At 37.7% G+C, this 23,739-nt stretch overlaps 1 protein-coding gene across 8 annotated transcripts in view; it reads right to left on the minus strand.

Moving 5' to 3' along the window:
• The window catches only part of Tnrc6a (trinucleotide repeat containing adaptor 6A), a 93,709-nt gene that overhangs the window by 66,079 nt on the left and 3,891 nt on the right, over nucleotides 1–23,739 (minus strand). For 5 of the 8 annotated variants that reach the window (XM_047532691.1, XM_047532690.1, XM_047532689.1 and 2 more), the window contains one exon: nucleotides 6,539–6,626. The exons of 1 other annotated variant lie outside the window; for it this stretch is intronic. In XM_047532691.1, coding sequence (XP_047388647.1) covers nucleotides 6,539–6,626 — 88 coding nt within the window. Of the gene's footprint in view, nucleotides 1–6,538; nucleotides 6,627–10,056; nucleotides 10,209–23,739 lie in introns of those variants that run through there. 2 more of the 8 variants (XM_047532693.1, XM_047532695.1) reach the window with 2 other exon arrangements.

Here is a 23,739-nt window from a genome sequence, read left to right on the forward strand (position 1 = left end):
TTGCACCAGAACAATCTGTGGAGAATGGCACTCTCCGAGATGTCCCTCAGGACACTGGTTTAACATAAAGGAATATAAGTAATAGAATCTAAGAGCACCTGATTAGGGGGAAAGGGAACTGGTAAGTGCGCCACTTCTATAAAACATATTTTTGTGGGATGGCCTAAGATGTAGTACATTTCTCAAATTATTAAATGGAATTTTCCAAGTGGGCTCAGTGATTTTAATAGCAATTTTCTGCATTGTTCAAAACTAACCACCAGTCACATGTGGATACTGACCACTGAAATGTGGCTAGTCTAAATCGAGATGTGCAAAATACATACCAGATTCTGATATTTAGTACTCTTAAAAGAATATAAATTATCTCTTCAATAGTATTTTGGCTCCATTGGGTTTCATAAAATGTTAAAATATCTTCATTTTGTTTTACTTTTAAATGACCTTGTCATTTAACCCTCTGGGTCTCAGTTTCCTAATCCCTCAAATGGAGAAAGTAATTGTCCTGCTTACCTTTCAGTGCTACTGTTAAGGTTAAACATCAAGTATGAAAGGTCTTTTTTTGAAAACAAAACACTACATGTTATTTAAATGTGAAGCATCATTGTATATCCTCCTGCACACAAAAGTTAAAAGGCTCTGGTAAACCTAAAAGCCACTGTCATTTCCATTTTTAATATTTTTTCCTTAAGAAAATATGAGCTGTGAATCCATAATCGATATCACAATTGCCCTGATTCACTACTGAAGCCATCAGACAAGTGGCAGACATTCATGTGGGTGCTTTGTTTCTGACAAACTCTGCACAGTAAGTCCCAACTCCAAAATCCCTAAACACACTCCAGTAGTTACGAGCTTATGGCCTGAAGCCTGATTGCCTGGCTTTGAAGCCTGCTCTACCACTTAGACTATGTGACCTTGGTCAAGTTAGTGAGCTTCTGTAAAGCTTGTTTTCCTCATGCACACAACAGGGGCAAAAGCACCCACCTCAAGAGTTGCCTCGAGGTTGAAGGGTTTAACTCAGAAAAAGCCCTTAGGACACTGCCTCGCCTATAGGAGACATCCACAAGAAGCTGCTGCTTCCATCTTCTGCCTACCTGCCAATTCTCTGGCTCAGTGCTTCCTCCTGCCTTTGGAAATGAGCTGACTCTAGAATCACTGCAGTTCTCAACTCTTGTTTTTCCCTTTTTCTAATCCTCTACAATGTCTCAGCAGTGCAAGGTATTATAGCCTAGGAATAAAGAATTAATCTAGTTCAACTCACACTTACTGGACGAGGTAATTACTCTTCAGCAAGCTTTCCTGTGATTTAGCAGACAGCACCCAGTCAAGGACGCAGGTCTAATGAATAAAATGAGTTTTTAAAATGAGGGGGAAAAAAAAGAGTAAGGTGGAATATGGGGCAGGACTTAAGAGAACATTTAACTGCCCTAAATGAGTGCACAGCTCTAGCCTGGTCATGTTATCACCAAGGTTTCTAAGAAAAGGTACTTATCAGACTGCTTAATTGACCCCTCTCCCAAAATGGGAGTGAAGTTTTCTAAAACCTAAGTCTCACTTAAACTTGACTTTAGGTGCACATTAGTCAATAAAGCCTGTAAAAATCCCTTTAGTTCTTTTTTTTTTTTTTTCCTAATTTTTTTAGGATGATGGACCTTTATTTTATTCATTTATTTATATGTGGTGCTGAGAATCGAACCCAGTGCCTCACACATGCTAGGCAATTGCTCCACCACTGAGCCACGACCCCAGCCCCCGCTCTGGTTTTTAATGCAGTAGCAACAAAAAAAACCCCATGATGGGAAAGCATTCCTGACACCAAAAGATGACAACTTGCACTGCTGCTTCGCCCCAGCCCTCACACATTACATGCTTTCCAGGAACTACAATTACGTGCTCCAAGTACAGCTTATACTAAATTACCCCTTTATAATTACCCTATTTTTCAACCTCCTCTTTTCCTCATTACAGTTCCCTTAAGATCCCTCCAAGAAATTCCTTCTAAGAACAGAACTTGGAGAGACAGGCACAATAACCTACTGCTACTATTATTGTATCCCCCCGCTTAAAGTATGAAAACTATATTCCCATGTTCTAGCCAATTATTGTCTAAGCCTAAGAATCAGAAGGTAAGAAAATAGCCCTAATTCTTAGATGTAAAGGAGAACATTTTTTTTCAGGAAAAGGTTTTTCCAACAGGAAGAAATTAAAAAACAAAGTCATACAGCCATTGATCTGCCTAATAATTAGTATTAGGACTGAAATACAATAGAAAGCATCCAATTTTTACATAAAATCTCTTTAGACAAAAACTAAATATTCAAATTTATACTTAAAACAATAGACAAAAAAAGAAAAACTCTCAAGGTAAAAATACTATAGCGAGTCTTGCTGGTGTCTAATTGTTTATCTAAGAAAATGTGTTACCTGTTTTTCACTTAAAGTAGAAAATAACCCATGGTATAAACTTAAACTTTTTAAAAAGACTATATTGGCTATTAGGGATAGTTAAATCCATGTATTTTCTCTATTCATGGCATAAGGACCTATTTTATGTCCTGTTATAAAAATTATTGTAACGTGTTATTTCCCAATTTTAAAGTTCAGTATAATGTTCCGCATCAAAAAAATAGTCATGGCGCAGGGATTTGAAAAAGCACCAGCTGGAGGGATCAGCAGACTTCGATTCTACTCCTGGTTCTGTCACCATTACAAAATCAAGGTTAGTCACTTAACTTACTCTGATGCTTAGGTTCCTTATATTGAAAGTGAGATTAGAACAGATACTATCTGAAGTTTTTTCAGAAATGAAAGTATGCATATGTGTGTATATGTATATATGCATATGTATGTTTATCTAATATATATATAAAAAACAAAACAGGCAGACTGTTTTTACTGTAACAAGTTTATGTTCCAACACTTATGTAAATGGACCTGCCCACCTGGCTCAGGCTGACAACTGCATGAATATACCTGCTGGCTGCTACTACAGACCAAGACAAGCTTCAGGAAGCCTGTCTTGGAATTGTGACTCACAATCTTTCACATGGGCTGCAAGTGTGCCAATCTGGGAATTTCTTTTCTCATTTTTTTAAGAGCTATGTGGTAACTGTCTATGGAAATACCAGCTGTACTTACTTCACCAATAAGTTGTATTCAAACTCAGTTGTAAGCTGGTTTTCTAAAATTTGTAGAACAGTCATATTTACAGTAGCAGCCTAAGCTATAGAACTTAACATTTATCAGAGGTTCTAAATTTCCCTCATATTGTGTGGGCAGATATTACTACATGTCTATGGAATTCACAGGAACACCCCATTGGTGCTGAAGATACAGGAAACATATACACAAAAACCAAACTAACTTCCTATCTCCAAAGCCTCTGATCATGGTTCTAGTAGGACATGGCAGGGTTCAGAGATTGGAGTCCCAGAGTAAGGTAGGGCTGAAGTAGGAAAGAGTTTGAAAGCTGTCACTTCAGGTTTCATGGGAAGTCAAATGGCACACAAATCACCATTCATGTGCTAGAGGTAAATGTATGCTGGGCACACATAAGGGTCTTCTTTTACTGATTTGGGAATTTATAAATTTGATTATGAAAGTATATGAAAATGAATTTTTAACAATTAGAGCCACTATTTATGTATGTTACAACTTAAAAATTATATTCACAAAAATATAATATTTAAATAAATCATTCCAGTGACCTCTCCCTTTGAATTTCAATGAATTGGGTAAATTCCAAAAAAACATATTAGAGGCCTTAAGACCTCTTCTCTTAAATGGTTCTTAAGACCATTTCATATACATTGTGATTTACTAGCTGAATTTTGAAATCCTTAGGTGCTAGAACCAATTGGGCCTAGTTCGACCCTCAGATGTGTTGGCCTAACTACTGACTTTATATAAAGCATACTCAAGCATCCTCCTCCATCAGCCCCTTACTTATCTAAGATGTTTTCAAGGGTAAATGACCTTCAAACATGGAAGAAAGGTCTGATAAGCTTTCCCCCAATCTCAGTCTTAAAGAGGACACAACTTTTTCATAAATTCTAAGCAAACACTGATCAAACCATGAAGAGACTGTCCTACATAAACAAGTCTCTTGAAACAGACTGAATTTGGAGGCCCTCTAAAATTAAGAGCAACTTTCTCATGCTGGGCATAACCCTGAAGGACTGCAACCCCAGGGCCTGCAGCACACCAAGCAAGCCGAGAAGGGAGACTTACCCTCCCCAGGCCTGTCTAGCACAGGCTAAGGAAGTCAGTACATATATTTCCTATCTTTTGTCTCACTTTGCCACTTTTCTTTAAAAACTTTGCTTGCCCTCAGAGCTTCCAAACGTAGAATTTTTGAAATGAAAAGTTTTTTCTATCTTTCTTCAAAGTAGGCTTTGAATAGAATCTGTTTTCCTCCCAATTTGACTCTGAATATTACTGGAGCAGCAAGCAGTACAGCCTACCTCTTCCCATGGCCATTATTAGCGCCTCCACCTGGGCTCCCCACCCAACTATTTCAGCCAGTTCCAATCAGGGGCAAATATTTTGCCCTGAAGCAACATATCTCAAGCTGGCAGTGATCTCTGAGGAAGATAAGGCTCAGGATTCAAATGCTTGCAACTAGCCGAACATGCAGTTGGAATTTCAAGGAAAAAATTCCAAGCAGCTGCAGGAAATAAATAAATCCTGGGGAATGTATCCCCATCCTTCCTACTGAAGCCTTAACTGCCTAGAATGCTTCACTGGTAAGGAAAATAAGGTTAGGGTGTGGCTGCTGGGCCATGCTGTTTGTCCATACAGGTGCATGCACATTGAGGAGTTTAATCTCTGTTGTTTGAGGTTTTGGACCTCAAGTATCATTCTGAGGTACAGGGCAGTGTGAGATAAAAAGCTCTAGCCACCATCTAGGGCTTTAGTGAACCATCTGGGGCTTGACAAAGTCATTTGCTTTGGGGGTACCAGTCTGTATGATGACCTTTAGAAAATAGAAAAATTCCCCGACAATTACTATTGGTTAATTTGTTCGGTTTGTTTTGGAAAAAGATTATAACTTGGTCTATATACTTTTAAGTACACGCTAATTTAAGACAAATGTTCACGTTTGCTAATGTGACATTGTCTTATCAGGTAAAAATTCTGATGACTACAGCAACAGATTTATCTATCAGGTAGGGAATCATTTCAGAAGCACCACACCAAGTTCCTGGGCTGAAAGATCTGAGGCCATCCGAAGAGGGAGGAGCAGTCTCCACTCAACAGGCCTGCGGTGGGGGTGGGGAGGGCGGATACAGCCCTTCAGCTTCCCGTTCAGCAGGACACTTACTTCTGATCTATTCTGCTTGAGATCCTTTGCTACTTCACTCCTTAAATTTCTATCCTAAGAAGATGTCCTGTCCCTCTGCCCCATTTCAAGGTAGGGTATGACACACCTACCTCTCTGTGTATCAATACCTTCCCATAAATAAATGCCTTACCTAAAACTGCTTTGTATTCTGTGTTTTTCCTTATTAAATAATGTGGAAATAAATATGTTGCTACAGTATATATCCAGTGCCTAGCACAGTGAAAGAGGTTTATATTACAAATTAAAGATATAATTCTTCATTAAAATAGAGAAATGGAACAGTGATTTCACAGGATCTTTTAAAATATTTTAAGGTCCTTAAAACCTTGATATGGTAGGTAAGTGAAGTTTAATTAACTGTCATTAGTCTTTAATATTAATAACTTTTAATTAATTTATAATTAAAGACATAGTCTTTTATTTCTGCCTTAACTTGTATTGCTTTGGTTATAGTTTCTTATGTTTTACTGGCTACATAATGTTTTAGGCTTAAAGTATCAATATAAGATGCAAAAATCTGCTTAGGTAGCAAATAAAAAAGGAAAAGAAAATCGACACTTCATTTCCTATTTTGTCTGTTTTGTTAAATACTGTATTCCTGTATAACTTTAATAACTACTATGTGTGTATATCATATATCATGATACCTCATTTAATTCAATCCTTATTTTAGGAAACTAAGGCCCAGAGAGGTTAAATAAAATTTAAGGCCACACCACTCATGTGCTAGGTGGGAAAGTGAGGTTTTGAATCCTCTCTGTATGGGTACAAAATTCTATGCTCTTCCCCCTAATCAAACTATGTACTACAGAATACCTAGGAACCGGGGCTGGGGAGATAGCTCAGTTGGTAGAGTGCTTGCCTTGTAAGCACAAGGTCCTGGGTTCAATCCTCAGCACCCAAAAAAAAAAAAAAAAAAAAAAAAACCCAAACCAGAATACCTAGGAACAGCTAAATATAAGATAAAAGACCTATGTAATGTACTTACCTTTGAAAACCTACTAGCAAGATTAAATAACTATGCATTAAATTGTACTCAGCAAGCTACTTTATATGCATATTCAAAGACATTAAATATTAAGATGAATCTCATTGAAGTTAAAACATTAAATCAAATGCTTTTAAAAAATCAGATTAAATTTCTTTTTTAGTCTATGTAAACTGCTTAACATAAAGTTTGTCATATACTACCTTCTTTTGAGCAGCTTCCTTCTTTTTCTTGTCGTCTTTTTTCTTTTTCTTTTCTTCCATCAACTGTTCTTCTTCTTGCACTAAATCCCTGAACCACACAGTTGCAATTAACTTTCCCAAAATGTATTAAGAAATAAAAATAATGTTGCATACAGGTGCATTTTCACTTATTAGAAATAAAGGCATAGCAAATTTTTCTTTTTCTTTTATCTTCCACTGAAATGAAATACAACTTGCAACCTAAATCTAACTATATGGCACAATTCACTTTTCTTTAATTAATAGAGCCTTCTCTCTACAATCAATAGAGTTGTTATCATAATGTCACATCGTGGAAGACAATCTAAAATTGGCAAATTTTCCATTCAGAAACAAGCAATTTCCTCCAATTCCAGATTATAAACATCAGGTAAGTTGCAGTTACCTCGATATTGGCCCCATCATTAATCAGTAGTTAGTGGAGACACCTGGGACCTCTCCTGCCCTGGTACCTTGGAGTACCTTTGGCTTTCCTTGCTCTAAACATCTTTATACTTTATAGAGTATATGTTATTCAGAAACAGGTGACACGTATTTCAGCATTACAATAATTTCTTAGTCTACAAGCATTCCAAACTATTCTGTCAATTCTTGGGAAATAATGACTATCAACTCTTCGTATGTTTGTTTAAATTTCTGAACTCTCAAATCTTCAAAGTTGTCATCAGAACCTTCAGTTCAGGATTTCAAAATGACAGACTGGACAAATGTGTGTGTCTTCCTTCCCTCTCTACCTCACTGAAACTCAAGGGAAAAAGTAATCGCCCTCCTGGGAACTGGTGACTGAACACAAGCAAAGCAAGCCACATCCAAGAACAAACACTCGAGGGGTCTTAGATGTACCTCTCCTCGCCCCCCCCCCGCCCGCCCCCCCCCCCCCCGTTCCAGGTGGAGCACTAGAGAGGCTCCAACATCAGAACAGGGATGGGGCCAAAGACCGAGTAAGAAACACAAAGGCCACGGCTACGCCCTTTGCCCCACTGGATCCCTGTGCTTCCACGGCCACAGGCAGCAGCACTTTTAAATCCAGCCAACAGAACACTCTAAGGAACACATCCCACAGGAGGCTGAGAGGCTCCTGCAATGGGTGTGGCTGTCTCAGAACAAAGCCCTTCTTGTTGGAGGGCCACTGCTACCCCTCTAAGACACCCAAACTGAAGTCTGCCAGTCAACACCCTTCACACACATAGCACTCTGCATGAACCCTCTCGTTCAAGGTAGGAATCTACTGGGTAAAGAAACCTATGTGTGAGGCTGAGGCAGGAGGATCCCAAATTCAAGGTCAGCTTCAGCAACTTAGCCCCTGTCTTAAATTAATAATTAAAAAACAAACGAAAAATAAAAACCAAACAACATCAACAACAAAAGAAATCCATGTAAAGGCAGAGAAAATTCACTTCAGATACCTATATTAATCGTCCTTGATTGTAGAATCCAAGAAGTTCATTCGTAATACTAACAATCAAAAATCACCAATACTTGAATGAAACCATCCCCCCGCCCTGCCACCAAACACCACTAAACTCTATTCTAAGGAAGCTCTCCAGAGGGACACTACAAGTATCAGGCAGACAAGGAGAAAGGCTCAGGACGCGAACTAGGCGTCTGGAAGCCTGAAAATCACCATCAAGGCTGGAATGCACAAGGCGGTGGGGCGGAGGCAGAAGACGAAACCAGGAGGAGGTGAGCAGGAAGACACTGCAAGAGGTGCCGCAGGTGCAGAGCAAGGAGCCTAAACAAAACTAAGGAGGCTTTTCTGCAGGAAGAGACTCAAAGATACAAACAGGGAGAGATGAGGCAGATGCCGGGTTAGTAAAGCTGGCCACGTGGCTGCTAAGAGCAACTAGAAGTTGAAAGAAGAGGAAGATAACTTGCTGGATTCATTGCTGTTTTGTCATGAGTGGATCTGTCATATGGCTAACGGAGCAGCAACGCAGGCTCACTGTGACTCACTCTCGTACTCTGGGTGAGGGAGACAGCAGGAGTGCACAAGCTCATTCATGCCACCATCCTGGGAAAGCCACAGACCAAGGCAGCCTCCATCTGTGACTGTGGCAGGGTAAAGAGTAGAGGCAATTAAGTCCAATGAAGAACTCAAGAGCTAAAGCTGATTAGTGTCTCTAAGCACCTACCCACCTCAGCCTCAGTTTCCTCATATTAAAACCATCTATTTCAAGGTTTTTAAATGAAGATTAGGCAAGGAGTACTTCTTAGCACAAAGCTTCTGGTGAGCACTACAATGCCTAGTAAACCGCTTCCCGGCGGTGTCCCAGAGACTGCCTACCCCACTGCGTCAAGGTGTCACTTCAGCATTTAATCTTCCTGTTCTGTGAATTATAGACATGTCCTTTTCTCAGCTTCCATGTCACTGTAATTTTACTCTGTGGGATGTTTTCTATCTGGAATGTTTTCTCCTTTCTCAAACTTTATTCTGAAGACTTTTTGAAGAGATTAGCAACTGTTTTCCTGGCCACAAATATTCTTGGTACTTCAAAGATGTGCCACATTTTTCCTCTCACAAAAATACAACAGCAGCTGACATGTTAAGTATAGGAGGCAAAATCTAGGTCTTCAACACTGTTCCCAGAGTTCATTAACCATGCTTTCCCCACGTCTCCTATCTTAGGAAATCAAGTGGAAAAAATATAGACGTGTACCAGTTGTGCCCAAGTAATTATTTCCAGGATTTAAGTACTACTAGAGATTAAAACATAATTACTTACACCAACTATCAAAAGGAATACAGGGCTGGGCGTGGAGGTGCACACCTGTACTCCCAAAGGCTCTGAAGGCTGATGCAGGAGGATCTTGAGTTCAAAGCCAACCTCAGCAACTTAGCAAGGCCCTGTCTCTAAGTAAAATATAAAAAGGGGCTGGGGATGTTGCTCAGTGGTTAAGTGCCCCTGGGTTCAATCCCTGGTACCAAAAAAAAAAAAAGAGTAAGGGTTGACAGGCTAGATCTAAGAGGATCCATCATGTTTGACTCATGCTCCACAGGCAACTTTCCAGTCAGCAATCCCTTGAACGTCAGTGGCAAGAAACCTCAAATCTGTTAAGTTCTGTGAATCTCTCATTTTTATCAGAACTTGTTATCTACTTTTATCAAAACTTGCTATTTTTATTTACTTATACCCTGTACCACTTGTACAAAACCTTTGAGGTAGCTCTAAGAATCTATCCCTCTGAGGAAACTTTCTAGGAAGGAAATGTCTGCTAACTTTACTGGAGTGTAGGAAGGTTACATGGGGGTCCACATCTGTCCAGTCAATCACCTATACAATCAGATGTGTGAACTTTGCTGTATATAAACTGTATCTTGAAGCTAATTTTAATGCACAGAATGGGGGGGATACAATATTTAGAGAAAATAAACATATTAAGATTAGAATGGTATACGCCATAATTTCTCAACTGCTGACTTTGTAGAGCATGCATCAATTTTTGACCTCATAGTCCAGTAACCAATAAATATCATTTACTTGTATAGTCCAGGAATGAATTTCCTCAAGAAGCAATGACAGATTTATCTCTGTTGATTGCACCCTGCTCAACAATTAGGGAGGCCAGTCTGTAGAAAATTATCTCTTCATTAATCCAAAATCCATTTCCCCTGTCATTCCCACTCACTGGTCCTATAAACCTAGGAATGAAAACAAACCTCAGTGATTAAATGCTGCGGTGACTATTCAGGGCATTTTTAATGTTTTCTAATTTACTATTCTTTTTTTATGATAGGTCAAAAAAATTCCTTTTTTGTAGGTGAAGAAACAAGCACAGAAAAGTTAAGTGACGTGTTCAATGTCACACAGTTAATACAGGATGGAGTCAGAACTCATCTCAGTTTTCTAAGTCGTGGTTGTGCTTCCACTATGCCGTGGTATCTCCCTAATCAAGTACTGGCTTTTACTAGCTCTGTTTTTCAGCAGTCACAGCACAGAGGATGCGAGTGTAGCTCAGTGGTAGAATGCTTGCCTAGGATGCTGAGGCCCTGGTATAATCCCAAGCAACACACACACACACACACAATCACAGGGAGAGGTTATCATTTTGTCATTTTGATAGGTTGTGATAAATCTAATTTATAGCATAATTTTCCCACATATTTTCCTACACCTTTTACAATAACTCAACAAAATATACTGCAGGCAACACAAAGTATTAACAGTTCAAGAACCATGGGATATAATTAGAAACCAGAATAGCAAAATTTATCAAGAAAGAGAAAGACTAAACCGCCACTGGTTTTAACAAGAGAGGTCCAGGCATTGGTGATTTTTTAAAAAAATATTTTTCTAATGTCAATGGATCCTTTATTTATTTATATGTGGTGCTGAGTATCGAACCCAGAGCCTCACACCTGCCAGGCTCTACCACTGAGCCACAACTCCAGCCCCAGCACTGGTGATCTTAAGAAAGCAACTACAGAATTTTATTCTGTGAATGCTTGTGGGAGGGTGATCTGGAAGAAACTAGACCTCTACTAATGTAGTGAAGTCCCCCATTTGAGGTATTCCATAGTTTAAAAAAAAAAAAAAAAAGAGAAGCAGGAAGGTAACTAGGTGGCTCTGAGAATTAGCAAAAATTTCTGTCCTTAAGAAAAAAGAAATTATGAAAAATGCAAGATGCATGACAGTGTACCTAGTAGGCACAGTAATCACCTGTGCAGAAAGCAACACAGCGGACAGGCAAAGAAATCTCAGAAACTAAGAGTGTCTGAGGAGGGGGCAGCAGGAACTCGGCAGATGCGGGAAAGAGAAACCTCTTACTCTACAGATCTTTTTTAGCACATTTTAATTTCTGAACCGTTGGGAGTACTCAAAATGTTAAGTATTTTTAGCTTTAAAAAATATTAAATGAGTGAGTGTTGATATTTAAAAACAAAAGAATGAGTTGGACACAGTGTGCAGACCTGTGAGTGTCTAGCTACTTGAGAAGCCGAGGCAGAAGGAGCCCAGGTTCAAGGTCAACCTGGGTAACTTTGTGATACCATCTCTAATAAAAAAGACTGGGAATGTAGCTTAACAGTAGAGTGCTTCCCTAGCATGCATGAGGCCCTGTGTTCTATCACCAACACTGCAAAGGAAAACAAACACACAAATAAACATCAACAACAACAAAAAAACCCAAAACCACTAAAAGGTTATTCCCTAAGTGTCACAGTTACATGTTTTATTCCACTACTCATCTTTTCTTATCTACCAAAATGGTTATATGGTATTTCACTTTTGATCTGAAGATATGATGGATGGTGCCAACGGATTTTCTAAAGTTGAACAAAGCTTGCATTTGGAAGAAGTATAAACCAACTCAATATTTTTAAATAAACTGCTAAATTTTATTTTCCAATAATGAGAAAGTTCTGCCAAAATATGTTCAAGAGTAAAAGTGCTGACAAGAATGAATTCTTATATTACTGGTGGGAATAAAATCAGGTGGGGGTTGTGGCTTAGTGGCACAGCGCTTGCCTAGCACGTGTGAGGTACTGGGTTCAAATCTCAGCACCACATAAAATAAATAAAATGAAGGCATTGTGTCCATCTACAACTAAAATATATATATATATGCGTGTGTGTGTGTGTGTTTTTTAAAAGGACTACTAAAATCTTTGGGAAAGTATGATGGCAATAGTGTGGTTTTAATAAGTTATACATATTCAGGCATCCCCGCCCTTGACAGTGTGTCTTTCTTTAGTATAGTACAGAAGGCCAAATGTATATGAAAATTCACAACAAGGTTCAAAATGCCTGAAAGCAGAGAATGTGAATATTCATCAATAAAGAAATGGCTATAGTACAGCAGAGCAACTGAAAAGGAGTTAGATCAGTTTACTGATCTGAAGGAATGTCTCTAACACATTAAAGAAAAAGAAAAGTCACCAAAATGGGAATGGTACTATTTCACATTGCTTCTAAAAAAAATAACTGTATATCTACATATGTTCACATAACTTTGTACAAAGTCAAAGACATGGGAAAATACCCTAATGATTTAGAAATAGAAACATCGGGGTCACCTGACAACTGGAGAACATTTAGAAAATTGTTTTTCAACAAGTATATTTCTAATTTAAGGTGAACATGCATTACTTTTGCAATTTAATACAAAAATTAATTTGTATCAGAAGTTTAGGGTTTGCTTTCACTACTCTAGGCCTCGCTGCACCCCACAGAAAAAGAAAACAGTGGAACGAGACTGTCAGAATGCTGGCAATTGCCGAAACTGGTTAATGGGCTCATGTAGATTCCTTACTCTGTTCTATTTTTCTGTGTGCTTGAAATTTTCCATTTAAAACAAAGAACTTACACACACAAAAGCCTCCACACCAATGATTAAAGACAAGATGGGCCAATAGAGAAATTAGAGATTTAAAGTGGATGTGTGTGAGAACCAGGAGTCCTGGGAGGCAGGAAGAGGTGTATGGCACAGGCTTCCTAATGACAGCATGACAACCTCATAGCTAGAAGGTCCTCCTACTCTTGTACTTCCAAATGCTTGATGGTCAGTTTTTCCTATGTTTCCAGCATGGGTATCACTAAAACAATCCCTTCCCAGGGGATGTTCGTGCTAAGCCCTCTGATGAGCAATTTCGAAGTGTCTACTTAAAATGAATTTTTAAATGTCACTATTTTATGATCCACTGAAGTCAATCTAAGCTTCTGGAAAAGGAAGGATACAAAGGTAGACACTGCAAGAGAGTAGTCTAAAAGACAACCTACAGGGAAAGGTTAAACCAACCACGCTGACTGATTTAAAAGGCCGGAGGGCAGACTCCCATGAGTGCAGCAGGTCTGAGAACACAGTCCTTAGGAAAAACAGCAAGCTTAGCCCTTGGCAGGTATGAAGGAATTTCTGGATTCATACCACCCTGAAGGTAAGAGTAGTTACACTGTGCCTTAAACTGAACAAATAACATGGTTTATGCTAAACATAAACTCTCTTTGAGAGCATGAAATTTTGGTCCAGGAACAGCCCCCAAGGGAAACACTAGGCACCAAATCTCTAACAGCTCCCAGGCAAACACTGTACTCAGGATGCTACGATTTGATGCTGGGATAATGAAGCATGCTCTCTGAGACTTAGGGGGAGCACTCCAGGAAGCTCACACTTTTCTGACGTTTAGTTTCCTTCCATTATACTAAGCATTATACTAAGTCGCAGCACTAAGCACAACTGCTTGCTGAGTTGTGTCTTTCTTCAAACTGAAGAGGCAGAATTTCTAAGACACAGGAGAAAGTGGGCCTCTGAGGTAAATGGAGACTTGTTAGCATGACAATTTCTGGGGCTAAGACTAACTGAAACAGGAAAGGGAGGAGGAAAAGTGCTAAGTCAGAATAGGCAAAAAACTGGCTATAAAAGTGAGAAGTCAGAGGCAGAAATCCATGTAAACATGTAATGCCCTGAACCACAACTTTTTTTTTTCATGGATTAATAATTTATTTATTTATTTATTTATTTATTTATTTATTTATTTATTTATTTTTCCTGAACCACAATTTTGGCAGTGGAAAAGCAAAGCAAAGAATAAATCCAAGATAACTCTAACAAATTAGAATCACTAGCAGTATTAATAAGATTAACAAAAGAGATTAGGTTAGTGACAACTCTAGATTCTAAAGTGTTAAATGGCTCTTTTTCACTTTAAGAAAGAGAAAACAGGAAGCAATTTTCCTGAGGTCCCAACGAGTTCATCAGTCAATGATTCACCATAAGCCACACCATCCTCACATAGAAGTCAACTATATGCTACAAGCTAGCTACAAAACACACTTCACATCTCCTGTCAAAAAATACTTTGTTCTACTTTTTCCCTTAGAGAGCCTACCTTATTATTCTATTTTCTCCTAGTCTTCCTGCTTCCCTTTCTGATTATTTCCCTTAATTTTTTTTCTCCTTTTTGTCCTTCTATGAAAATTAATGACCAAAAGTCAGTCCAGAATTCAGAAAAGGAAGCCATTGGTAAACTTCACCAGATGACAGAGATGGAAATTCAACTGCAGAAAAAACAGTGTGAAGTCTCAGGGGGTTGGGTCAGTTTTTTAAAACCTAGGCCAGTAAAATGAAGAAACAGAATAAAATGAAGTTTTATAGATTGTTTTCAAAATAAGAAACTTTAGTACATATCTGGAAGTGAAAAGGGAGCTATTGGTATCAAAGAAATAATAATGGAGGAGTTGTGCTAGAAGCTATTTATAATCACAGGTAGTTAAATATCTGCAAATACAGAAGTAGTTAAATGATAAAAAGGAGTACTATGCAGCAGTTGCAAAACTAACAAAGGTCTTTTTTTACATTCTGATATGAAATGACTAAGAAAGAATGAGGCTAACTGAAAACTAAAGTTCAGTGTGCTTTTATTTGGGGGGGGGGGGGATAATACAAATATACACCCACAAATGCCCTTGTCATAGTATAAAGAAATTATAGAAGTGTGCATGAACAAACTAATAAAAACAATTATATTAAGAGTATGGAGAGAAAAGAGAATAAGACACAGGCTGCAACCCTGGCCCCAGCAATGCTATTATCAGAATGCTCAGTTTTAGAGGCACAGTGGAAGTGGTAGTGACATGCTAGAATATCTTCCTTTAAGAAGGAAGGAAGGGGCCGGGGTGGTGGCACACACCTGTAATCCCAGTAACTTGGGAAGCTGAGGCAGGAGGATTGCAAGTCTGAGGCCAGCCTCAGCAATTTAGAAAAGCCCTTAGCAGGGTAGTAAACCCTGTCACAAAATAAAAAATAAAAAGGGCTGGAAATGTAGCTCAGTGGTAAAGCACCCCTGGGTTAAATTTCCAGGAAGGAAGAAGGAAGGAAGGAAAGGAAGGGAAGGAAGGATAGGAAGAAAGAATAGAAGGAAGGGGAAATAGGCAAAAAGTACAAATGAAGATTCAAATGATACATTGTCTGGATCTCATAGGAGGTTGAGCTTAACAGGTTCCCACTAATTCTTTGATTTGAACAATAAAATTTAATAATTTAAAATGTTTTTCTATAAAGATCATCACTGGGGCTGAGGTTGTAGCCCAGTGGTAGAGCACTTGCCTAGCACGTGTGAAACACTGGGTTCAGTCCTCGGCACCACATAATAATAAATTAAAATAAAGGTATTGTGTCCATCCACAACAACAAAAAAATTTTTTTTAATCATTTAAAGATCATTACTGAGACAACTGAAGAATATGAATAAGGTTTACAGATCACCTATTAATACGTGCCAATGTTATCTTCCCAATTTTAAGAATGGTACTGTAACTAAGAAAATGCCTTCGGTTTTTAGGAAATATCTACTTAATTTTTAGGGGTAAGAGGGTGCTATGTCTGAAAGTTAGTCTCAAATGGTAAAAACAGTATGTAGGTATGTATGTATGTATGTATATATGTGTGTGTGTGTATGGGTGGGCATGTAAGTGGGGGGTACTGATAAAGCAAACAATTAAATGTTAACATTTGAGGAATAAGGGTTATGGATATTTAGGATTCTTTGCTCTACTCTTGTAGCATTTCTAAAATTATTTCAAAACAAAAAGTTCACACTGAAGAAAATTTGTGAGATTAGAAACTGAGAAAACCATAGACACACTGACATTAAGACAGAAGCACCCTACAGTGACTGAGATCTTATCCATTTTGAACCCACAACCCTAACACTCAGAACAATATTCCCACTTGACGGTTAAAGAAACTAAGAACCAGAAGCTACAAGTGACTTGTCAGATGGTACAAGGCTAAGGTAAGGCTGACCCAAATCCCAGTCTGTAAAATCTGCCCACCTCTCTTTTGGGGTTTAATTACTAGTTCCTTTACATTTCTTTCTAACCCATATAAACCTCACCCTTGACCTCTAATAAAACATTCATTTTTCTAATTATTTTAGAAGTTAATCTCACTCTTTCAAATAGGACTAATTACTGTTCTGGGGACAGAAACCAGTTCTTCTATTTGATTTGTACTCCTGGCACTGGGTACTCTTATTTCTGCTTCCTTGCCTTTACAGGCACCACCAAAACTGCACTCTTTTCACTCTTGGATCTACCCACATTCTACTTCTTTAAGGACCAGTTTGATTCCAGTCTATTCAGAAAAGCACCTCCATGCAGAAAGGCATCTCCAGGTTGAATGTCAAACAGAAGTGAACTTAAATCTCAACTCTGCCACCTACTTGTGCAACCTTAGAACAACTTGTTGAATTTCTCTCAAGACTAACTTATGAAAGATCTAAAATTATACCTCCGTCAAAGTTGGGCAAGGGAGATAAGGGTGCACTAAATGGTGGATGTGTGAGACTAGATTCTACAATACAGGCGAGAGGACTGGAACTGAACATACGAACACAACTATGAGCACAAGGAGAAGAGGCAGATGTCAAACTAACACTCAAAGCCCCCAGATCCCAAACCTAAGACCAGGCCAGGTACTTCGTACCGAAAGCAGGCAGGATATCACAGGAAGAGAAAGCTATAGATTAACATTCCTTATGAACATGAACACAAAAATCCTCACAAGTCTAACAAATCAAATCCAACAATATATAAAAGGACCACACAAGGTAGGATTTATCCCAAGAATGCGAGGTTGGTTTATCATGTGACAATCAACATAATACATGTCAACAGAATATCTCAATAGACACAGAAAAAACATTTGACAAAATCCAGCACCCTTCCACAAAAAATGAAAATAAAACAACAAACTTGGAACAGAAAACGTCCTTAACCTGACAAACTCCATCTACAAAAAGCCTATAGCTTACATCACACTTAATGGTAAAGACTGAATGCTTTTCCTTTTAGGTTAGGAACACAATAACAAAGATGTCCGATCTTGTCACCTTCTATTCCACATTGCGCCAGAAGTTAAAAAAACAAAAAAAACAAAACAAAACAAAACAAAACAAAACACCTAAAGGGAGAGACAGAGACAGAGTGCATGTGTATGCACAAGCAAACACAAACATCAAGATTGGAAAGGACAATGTAAACCTAACTGTACTCACAAATGAAATGGTCTCGGGGTATAACTCATCCTAAAATTCATACAGAAATGCAAGCAGAATAGTCAATGCAATCCCCAAGGAACAAAACTGAGCATACACTTTCTAATCTCAAACCTACGATAGGAGATACAGTAATCAAGACAACATGAAGTGGGTATAAAGATGCATGTGTAGAACGAATGGATCAGAGAATTCAGGGATACTGCATTACATTATGATCAACACATGTTCAGCAAGGGTGCCAAAATAAAGTCTTTTCAACAAATGGTGACTGCAGTTACACGAATGAGACTGGGGTCCTCACACCCTATACGAAAATTAACTCAAACAATAACAAACTTAAATGTGAGAGCTAAAATTAAAAGCTATTAGAAAACTTAAGAATCTTTATAACCTCAGAATGAGTACCAACAGCACAGGCAACAAAAGAAATATAGGCAAACTGGTGTCTTTTGATACCAACTCATCTAGAAAGTGAGGAGAACATACAGATTGGAAAAAAAAAATACTAGTAAATCATATATCTAATACAATTTATATTGAAACTGTACTAAGAAGTCTTACAACTCAATAATAAAAAATATAACCAATTTAAAAATGGGCAAAGCATATACATTCACATTTCTCCAAACCAGGTACACAAATGGCCAATAAGGACATGAAAAGATGCTCAACATTATTAATCAAAGGGAAATACAAATTAAAACCACAGTGAGATACCATTTATATCCAGTAGGATGGCTATAACCAAAAAGGACAATAACAAGTATTGGCAAAGATGTGGAGAAGCTGGAACCCTCTCATGTTACTAGTGAAAATATCAAGTTGTATGGATGATTTGGAAGATGGCTGCAATTCCTCAGTTACCCTGTAACCCAGCAACTCTACTCCTAGGTATATGCCAAACTGAATTCGAAACATGTCCACACAAATACTTGTACACAATGTTAATGGTAGCATTCCTTATAATAATCCCAAAGTGAAAAAAACATTTGAAAACAAATGCCCACCAAATGATAAATGATAAGTAAAATATGGTATGTGGGGCTGAGCATGTAGCTCAGTAGCAAAGTACTAGTTTGGCCTTCTGAGGTTCTGGGTTTGATTCCCAGCCCCACAAAGAAATAAAAAGAAAGAAAGAAAATATAATATAGCCATACAATGGGATATTCTTCACCCATAAAAAGAAATGAAGTACATGTTACAAAATGGAAAACCTTGAAAACACTATGCTAAATAAGATAAGTCAGACACAAAAAGATACAAAGAATCATAGTGCATGATTCCATTTATATGAAATGCCAGGAAGAGGCAAATTCACAGTCAGCAAGTAGATTAGTGATGGCGAGGAAGGAGGGACAAATGAGGGATTGCTGTGAGGTATGAGATTTTGGAGTGCAGGATGAAAATGTTCTAAAGTCAGATAGTAATGAACATACAATTCTGTAAATATATTAAAAACAAACCAATCACACACTTTGTATACATTTAAAAAGAGTGAACTTTATGATATGTCAATTTTACCTCAATAAAGCTGCTTTTAAAAAAATGAGAAAGTCCACATTGGTCATGCAAAAAAAAAAAAAAAAAAAATGAGAAAGTGAATGGAATGTTCAGAGGTGGTGGAATGGAGTCAGGGCAAGAGGTGGAAGGACAGCACTAACCAGATAAGCTTAAGTGCTTTAATTCTTGAGTCACTGAGGAACCAGCAAAGGTTTCTAGGAAACAGTGATTGACAAGCTCAAAATTGTGGCTTGAAGATGATTAACCTTCGGCAGTGTAGGGAATGCACGTTTTATGTCCTTTCCATCTTTACACTTTCAAATCTTCACTTATATGCCTCACAGTGCTTAGGGATTTACACATAAAATGTATTCTTCTGACACCCTCTGTACAGTCAATATAAAAGTGAAGCAAAGTACAATTAAAATCAGTGCATATTTAAGCACCATACAGAACCATTTCCTCCTGTTGGTTCATATACGTGTTTTAGGAGGATACTTCAAAAGAACAGGAGAAAAGACGGGACCAAAATCAACAAAACACAGATGTCGTAACTGTAAAAATATTCAATATCATTGCAGCAAACTGCTCAAAAAATGCTTGCCAACTAAAAACCACTAGGAAGAACAGAAAAATAAACTCAGTCTTGTTTGTTATTATACAGAATCCAATCAATAGTTGTTTGCAGAAAATATCTTTGTGAGGTTCAAAGTATAAAATTTCTCAACCAGGTTTCAATCTGTTTTGACCATTCCATTTAAAATGGGAAGTGAGCTGAGTCATCGTCACATAATATACTACTGCTGAAATTCAAAATGCTCTCCCTTAGTTACAAGAGTGGAAGTGCTAAGATTTCTGCATCACAGCCAACTCAAACACAGAGAATGCAAATCATTTTTAAAATACAACATCTTAAATAAGAAATTTAAACTATATTTATGTTCATGTTTTTTTAAGATTAAAATTATGCCTTAGTTGAATATTACTTTTTCTCTTTTGAATCTCATTTCAGCTCCTCTGACAGATTCCCTACAATGCAACGCTTCTGAATCTTTAAAAAGCAAAGACCCTTTGAAATCTGATAAATGCTAAGAACCATATCTGGTTTGTTTCATATTATGTTTTTTTTAAGCACACAATTTTTCAAACTAAATTTTCTGCAGAACCCAGGATGAACCTCATTCTGTTGGCACAATGCCATTCTGACTTAAACGGGACCTTCTTTTAATTAAGAATGTGCATACTACACCAGTCGTGGTGGCACAGGTCTATAATCCCAGGTATTTGGGAGGCTGGGGCAGGAGGATCACAAGTTTGAGGGCAGCCTGGGCAACTTAGCAATACCCTGTCTCAAAAATAAAAAATAAAAAAGGGATGGGAATGTAGCTAAGTTGTGCAATGCCACTGGGTTTCATCTGCAAAGTGTGTTTATGTGTGTGTGTGTGTGTATTATATGCCCAACTCCTGTATTTCTTTTTTTTATCTTAGAGGGTTATCTGTTCATCACTGAACAATGCTGAAAACAAGCAACTTTTATGTCCAACAGTAAGGGAGCTACCTCAGAATAACCCTAAGCAACAATCAGTTCAAGTAATTGATTTAAATATGAAGACTTATAATTACTGTGACTTCAAATATTTATATCTGTTTAGTTGTTTCACATTTCCTAAAATGAAACAAACACCGAGTCAGTGTGAAAGTATAAATACTGTATAATCATCTGTTTAATTTACTTAAAAATGGTCAAGGACAGAATCTGATGTGGTATACTGAGAACAAACACATCATCACCTATGAGATATTTCTGACAAAAAATATGAATCTAATCATACAGAAACTCAGATAAATCCAAACTGAAGTCTGCAGAAACAACTAACCACAAAAATGGCATCGTCATGAAAGGGGTAGAAAAGGATATGGGAACTGTTCCCGATACAAGGAAACTTCTGAGACAACTAAATGTGACCCTGGATTAAGGAACTGAGGAAAAGAAAAAGCATTATGAGGACAACAGACACTTTAGATCTGAACCAAACAGTAATGTAAAGTTGAACTTGCAACTTTCTCTTATGCAGAAAGCCATACTGCTGTATTTGGGGGTAAAGTGTCATGGAAAAACAAATGTGGCAAAATATTAGTAATCAGGAAACCCAGCTAAAGAGAGATCAGTTTTCAACGCTCTACTTACTGTTAGAATGATTTAAAAAAAAAAAAAAAAAAAAAAAAAAACGGGATGGGGACTTTTTCTTCATTTTGAGTGAGATTTATCATAAACAAGATTGAACAGAATACATATACGCCATTTCAGTCTTTCCAATCATGGGCAATACTTTCGAGGTTGTAAGAAGACAGAATTGTAAAGGACATTAAGTCTTTCCAATCTGGCATACTTCAGATGCCAAATTCAAGAGATCATAAATGGTACTCTTTTTAGGTTTATATTAGAATTTTCCAAAGGATTGTTACACATTTTTAAATTAAGTGTACAGTTTACGACTCATTTACTCTACTAATTAACCACAAAGTTGCCAAATTAAGCTAGAAAGAAACCTATCAAAATGAATTTGCTGGGGCTGGGGTTATGGTTCAGTGGTAGAGCACTTGCCTCGCATGTGTGAGGCATGGGTTTGATCCTCAGCACCACATAAAAATAAATAAAATAAAGGTATTGTATCCATCTACAGTATGTATGTGTATATATATATATATATATTTTTTTTTTTCTTTTTCTTTTTTTGCAGTGGTATTGAACCCAGGGCCTTGTGCTTGACAGGCAAGCACTCTACAAACTGAGCTATATCCCCAGCCCCCTTAAAATACATATTTAAAAAAAAATGAATTTGCTAAAAAAAAGAGAAGGCTTTGCTAGCCTGCAAACAAGATCAGAACAAAGCATTAGAAAAACTTAAAATCAGAAGATGATTTTTCTTCTCAAATAAAGGTAGGTGAATTGCAAGGAGAGGATCCACCTTAGAGAGAACTAATGCCCTGGTTTACTCGTCTGTCTCAAGTCTCTTCTGATGTAGCATTTGTTGTAGGCATAAGTGCCTCATACAGCGTCCTAGTTTAGATGCTACACTATAGGGTATAAATGTTTGCTGTACAGTAGCATTTAACAGCTGGTTTACAGGGGATGGGGGATCAATACAACATGAAGCATGTTAACATCTCTTTAGACAACATACCCTATATTACAGTAAACTCATCACTAGAATGGGCATAAACTGTTACCTATTCAGAAATAAAGAAAGAAAGCCGAAGTTATCTATCTATTATGCAATTAAAATAAAATGCTGCAGAGTGAGAAAACTAGGGTAAAGAGTGAAAAGGCCTGTTTGAGTTCCACCTCTGTCAATTTTTAAGAGACTACGATAACCCCAAGTAAGCTACTGATCTATCCCCACCACAGTTTTCTCATCTGGAAAACACCAGCTGATCTCTCATAGGTCAGGGCCCAGTTCTAAATATTCTATGACTCTGTCCTCCAAAAATACTTTTAAAACTTAGACTAGTTGAGCCGCACTAGCAGAGACCTTATCGTTGTTTGTTTTTATAACTGCAAAATTTAATATACCTTCTCTTTCCAGATAGACTCCTATTTCTGCTCTGGCTTTCCTCTTTTTAAAGGCCGGGTCAACCTCCCTTTACCAAGATGCAGACCCCCCTATGAATCTGACTCTTCTCATAGCTAATCAGCTGCCAAATCCACCTCCGCGGAATCGCATACTCTCTCACCTCTTAATTTTTACTTGCTCTTTTTAGTTATATATGACAGTAGAATCCATTTTGATATGTTTATGCATGCTTGGAATATACCTTATTCTAGTTAGGATCCCACTCTTGTAGATTCGCCTCTCTCCCACCACTTTAATCCAAGTCTTCATTACCTCTTGCCTAGATCACTAATCTCCTGTAAATACCCAGATCACCAATCCCAGCCTAGAGTTTTCTATCATATTAGTACCTTATCAAAGAGCACGCAATGGCTCCCTATAAGTAAAAATTTATACACAAACTTCTCAAGCTGACATTCAAGAACCCTCACATCTCATTCAACCAGTTTGCTATGAATGCCTTATCCAAAAATCTAACTGCACTACTATCCTCTGTTACATCAAATTCCTTGAAACTTACTGAATTTTGTGCCTTTTATTTCTGATGCTGTTCTTACAAACCCCTTTATCTTTTCAAAATTGATTCTGTTCTTTAAAGGTCCATTCTAATAATGATCATTTTCATCTAGACATTATAGCTCCCTCTTCTAAATGCACACAATACTAAAATATGACAATTTTAGTGACAATGAATTTTAAAAGACAGTTTACCTAGGTAGTAAATTCAATTAAGCCCTTGTGCTAATTTTGTTTAACTGACACCAGACACCTGGCACACTGTCTTGAGAAAGATTTACTGCTTAGCAGGGGAAAAGGAAAGAGTAACATATCTTTGACATTCAGAAACCAGACTCCAAACTGGAGCTTCACATACTGAGGGGTTTGGGTTCCTTGGTATTAAAGATGTTTAAAAGAAGTGAACAATTACAGGTTTGGGACTTGTCAGGTTAAAAATCCGAAGTTCTGGAACAGTGATTTGCAATTGGGGTTGATTCTGCCCACATCTCAACTCCATGGACTTTTATCAATGTCTGGAAACAGCTGAGCACAATGGC

This window comes from Sciurus carolinensis, chromosome 18 (assembly GCF_902686445.1).
Source record: "Sciurus carolinensis chromosome 18, mSciCar1.2, whole genome shotgun sequence".
Lineage (NCBI taxonomy): Eukaryota > Metazoa > Chordata > Mammalia > Rodentia > Sciuridae > Sciurus > Sciurus carolinensis.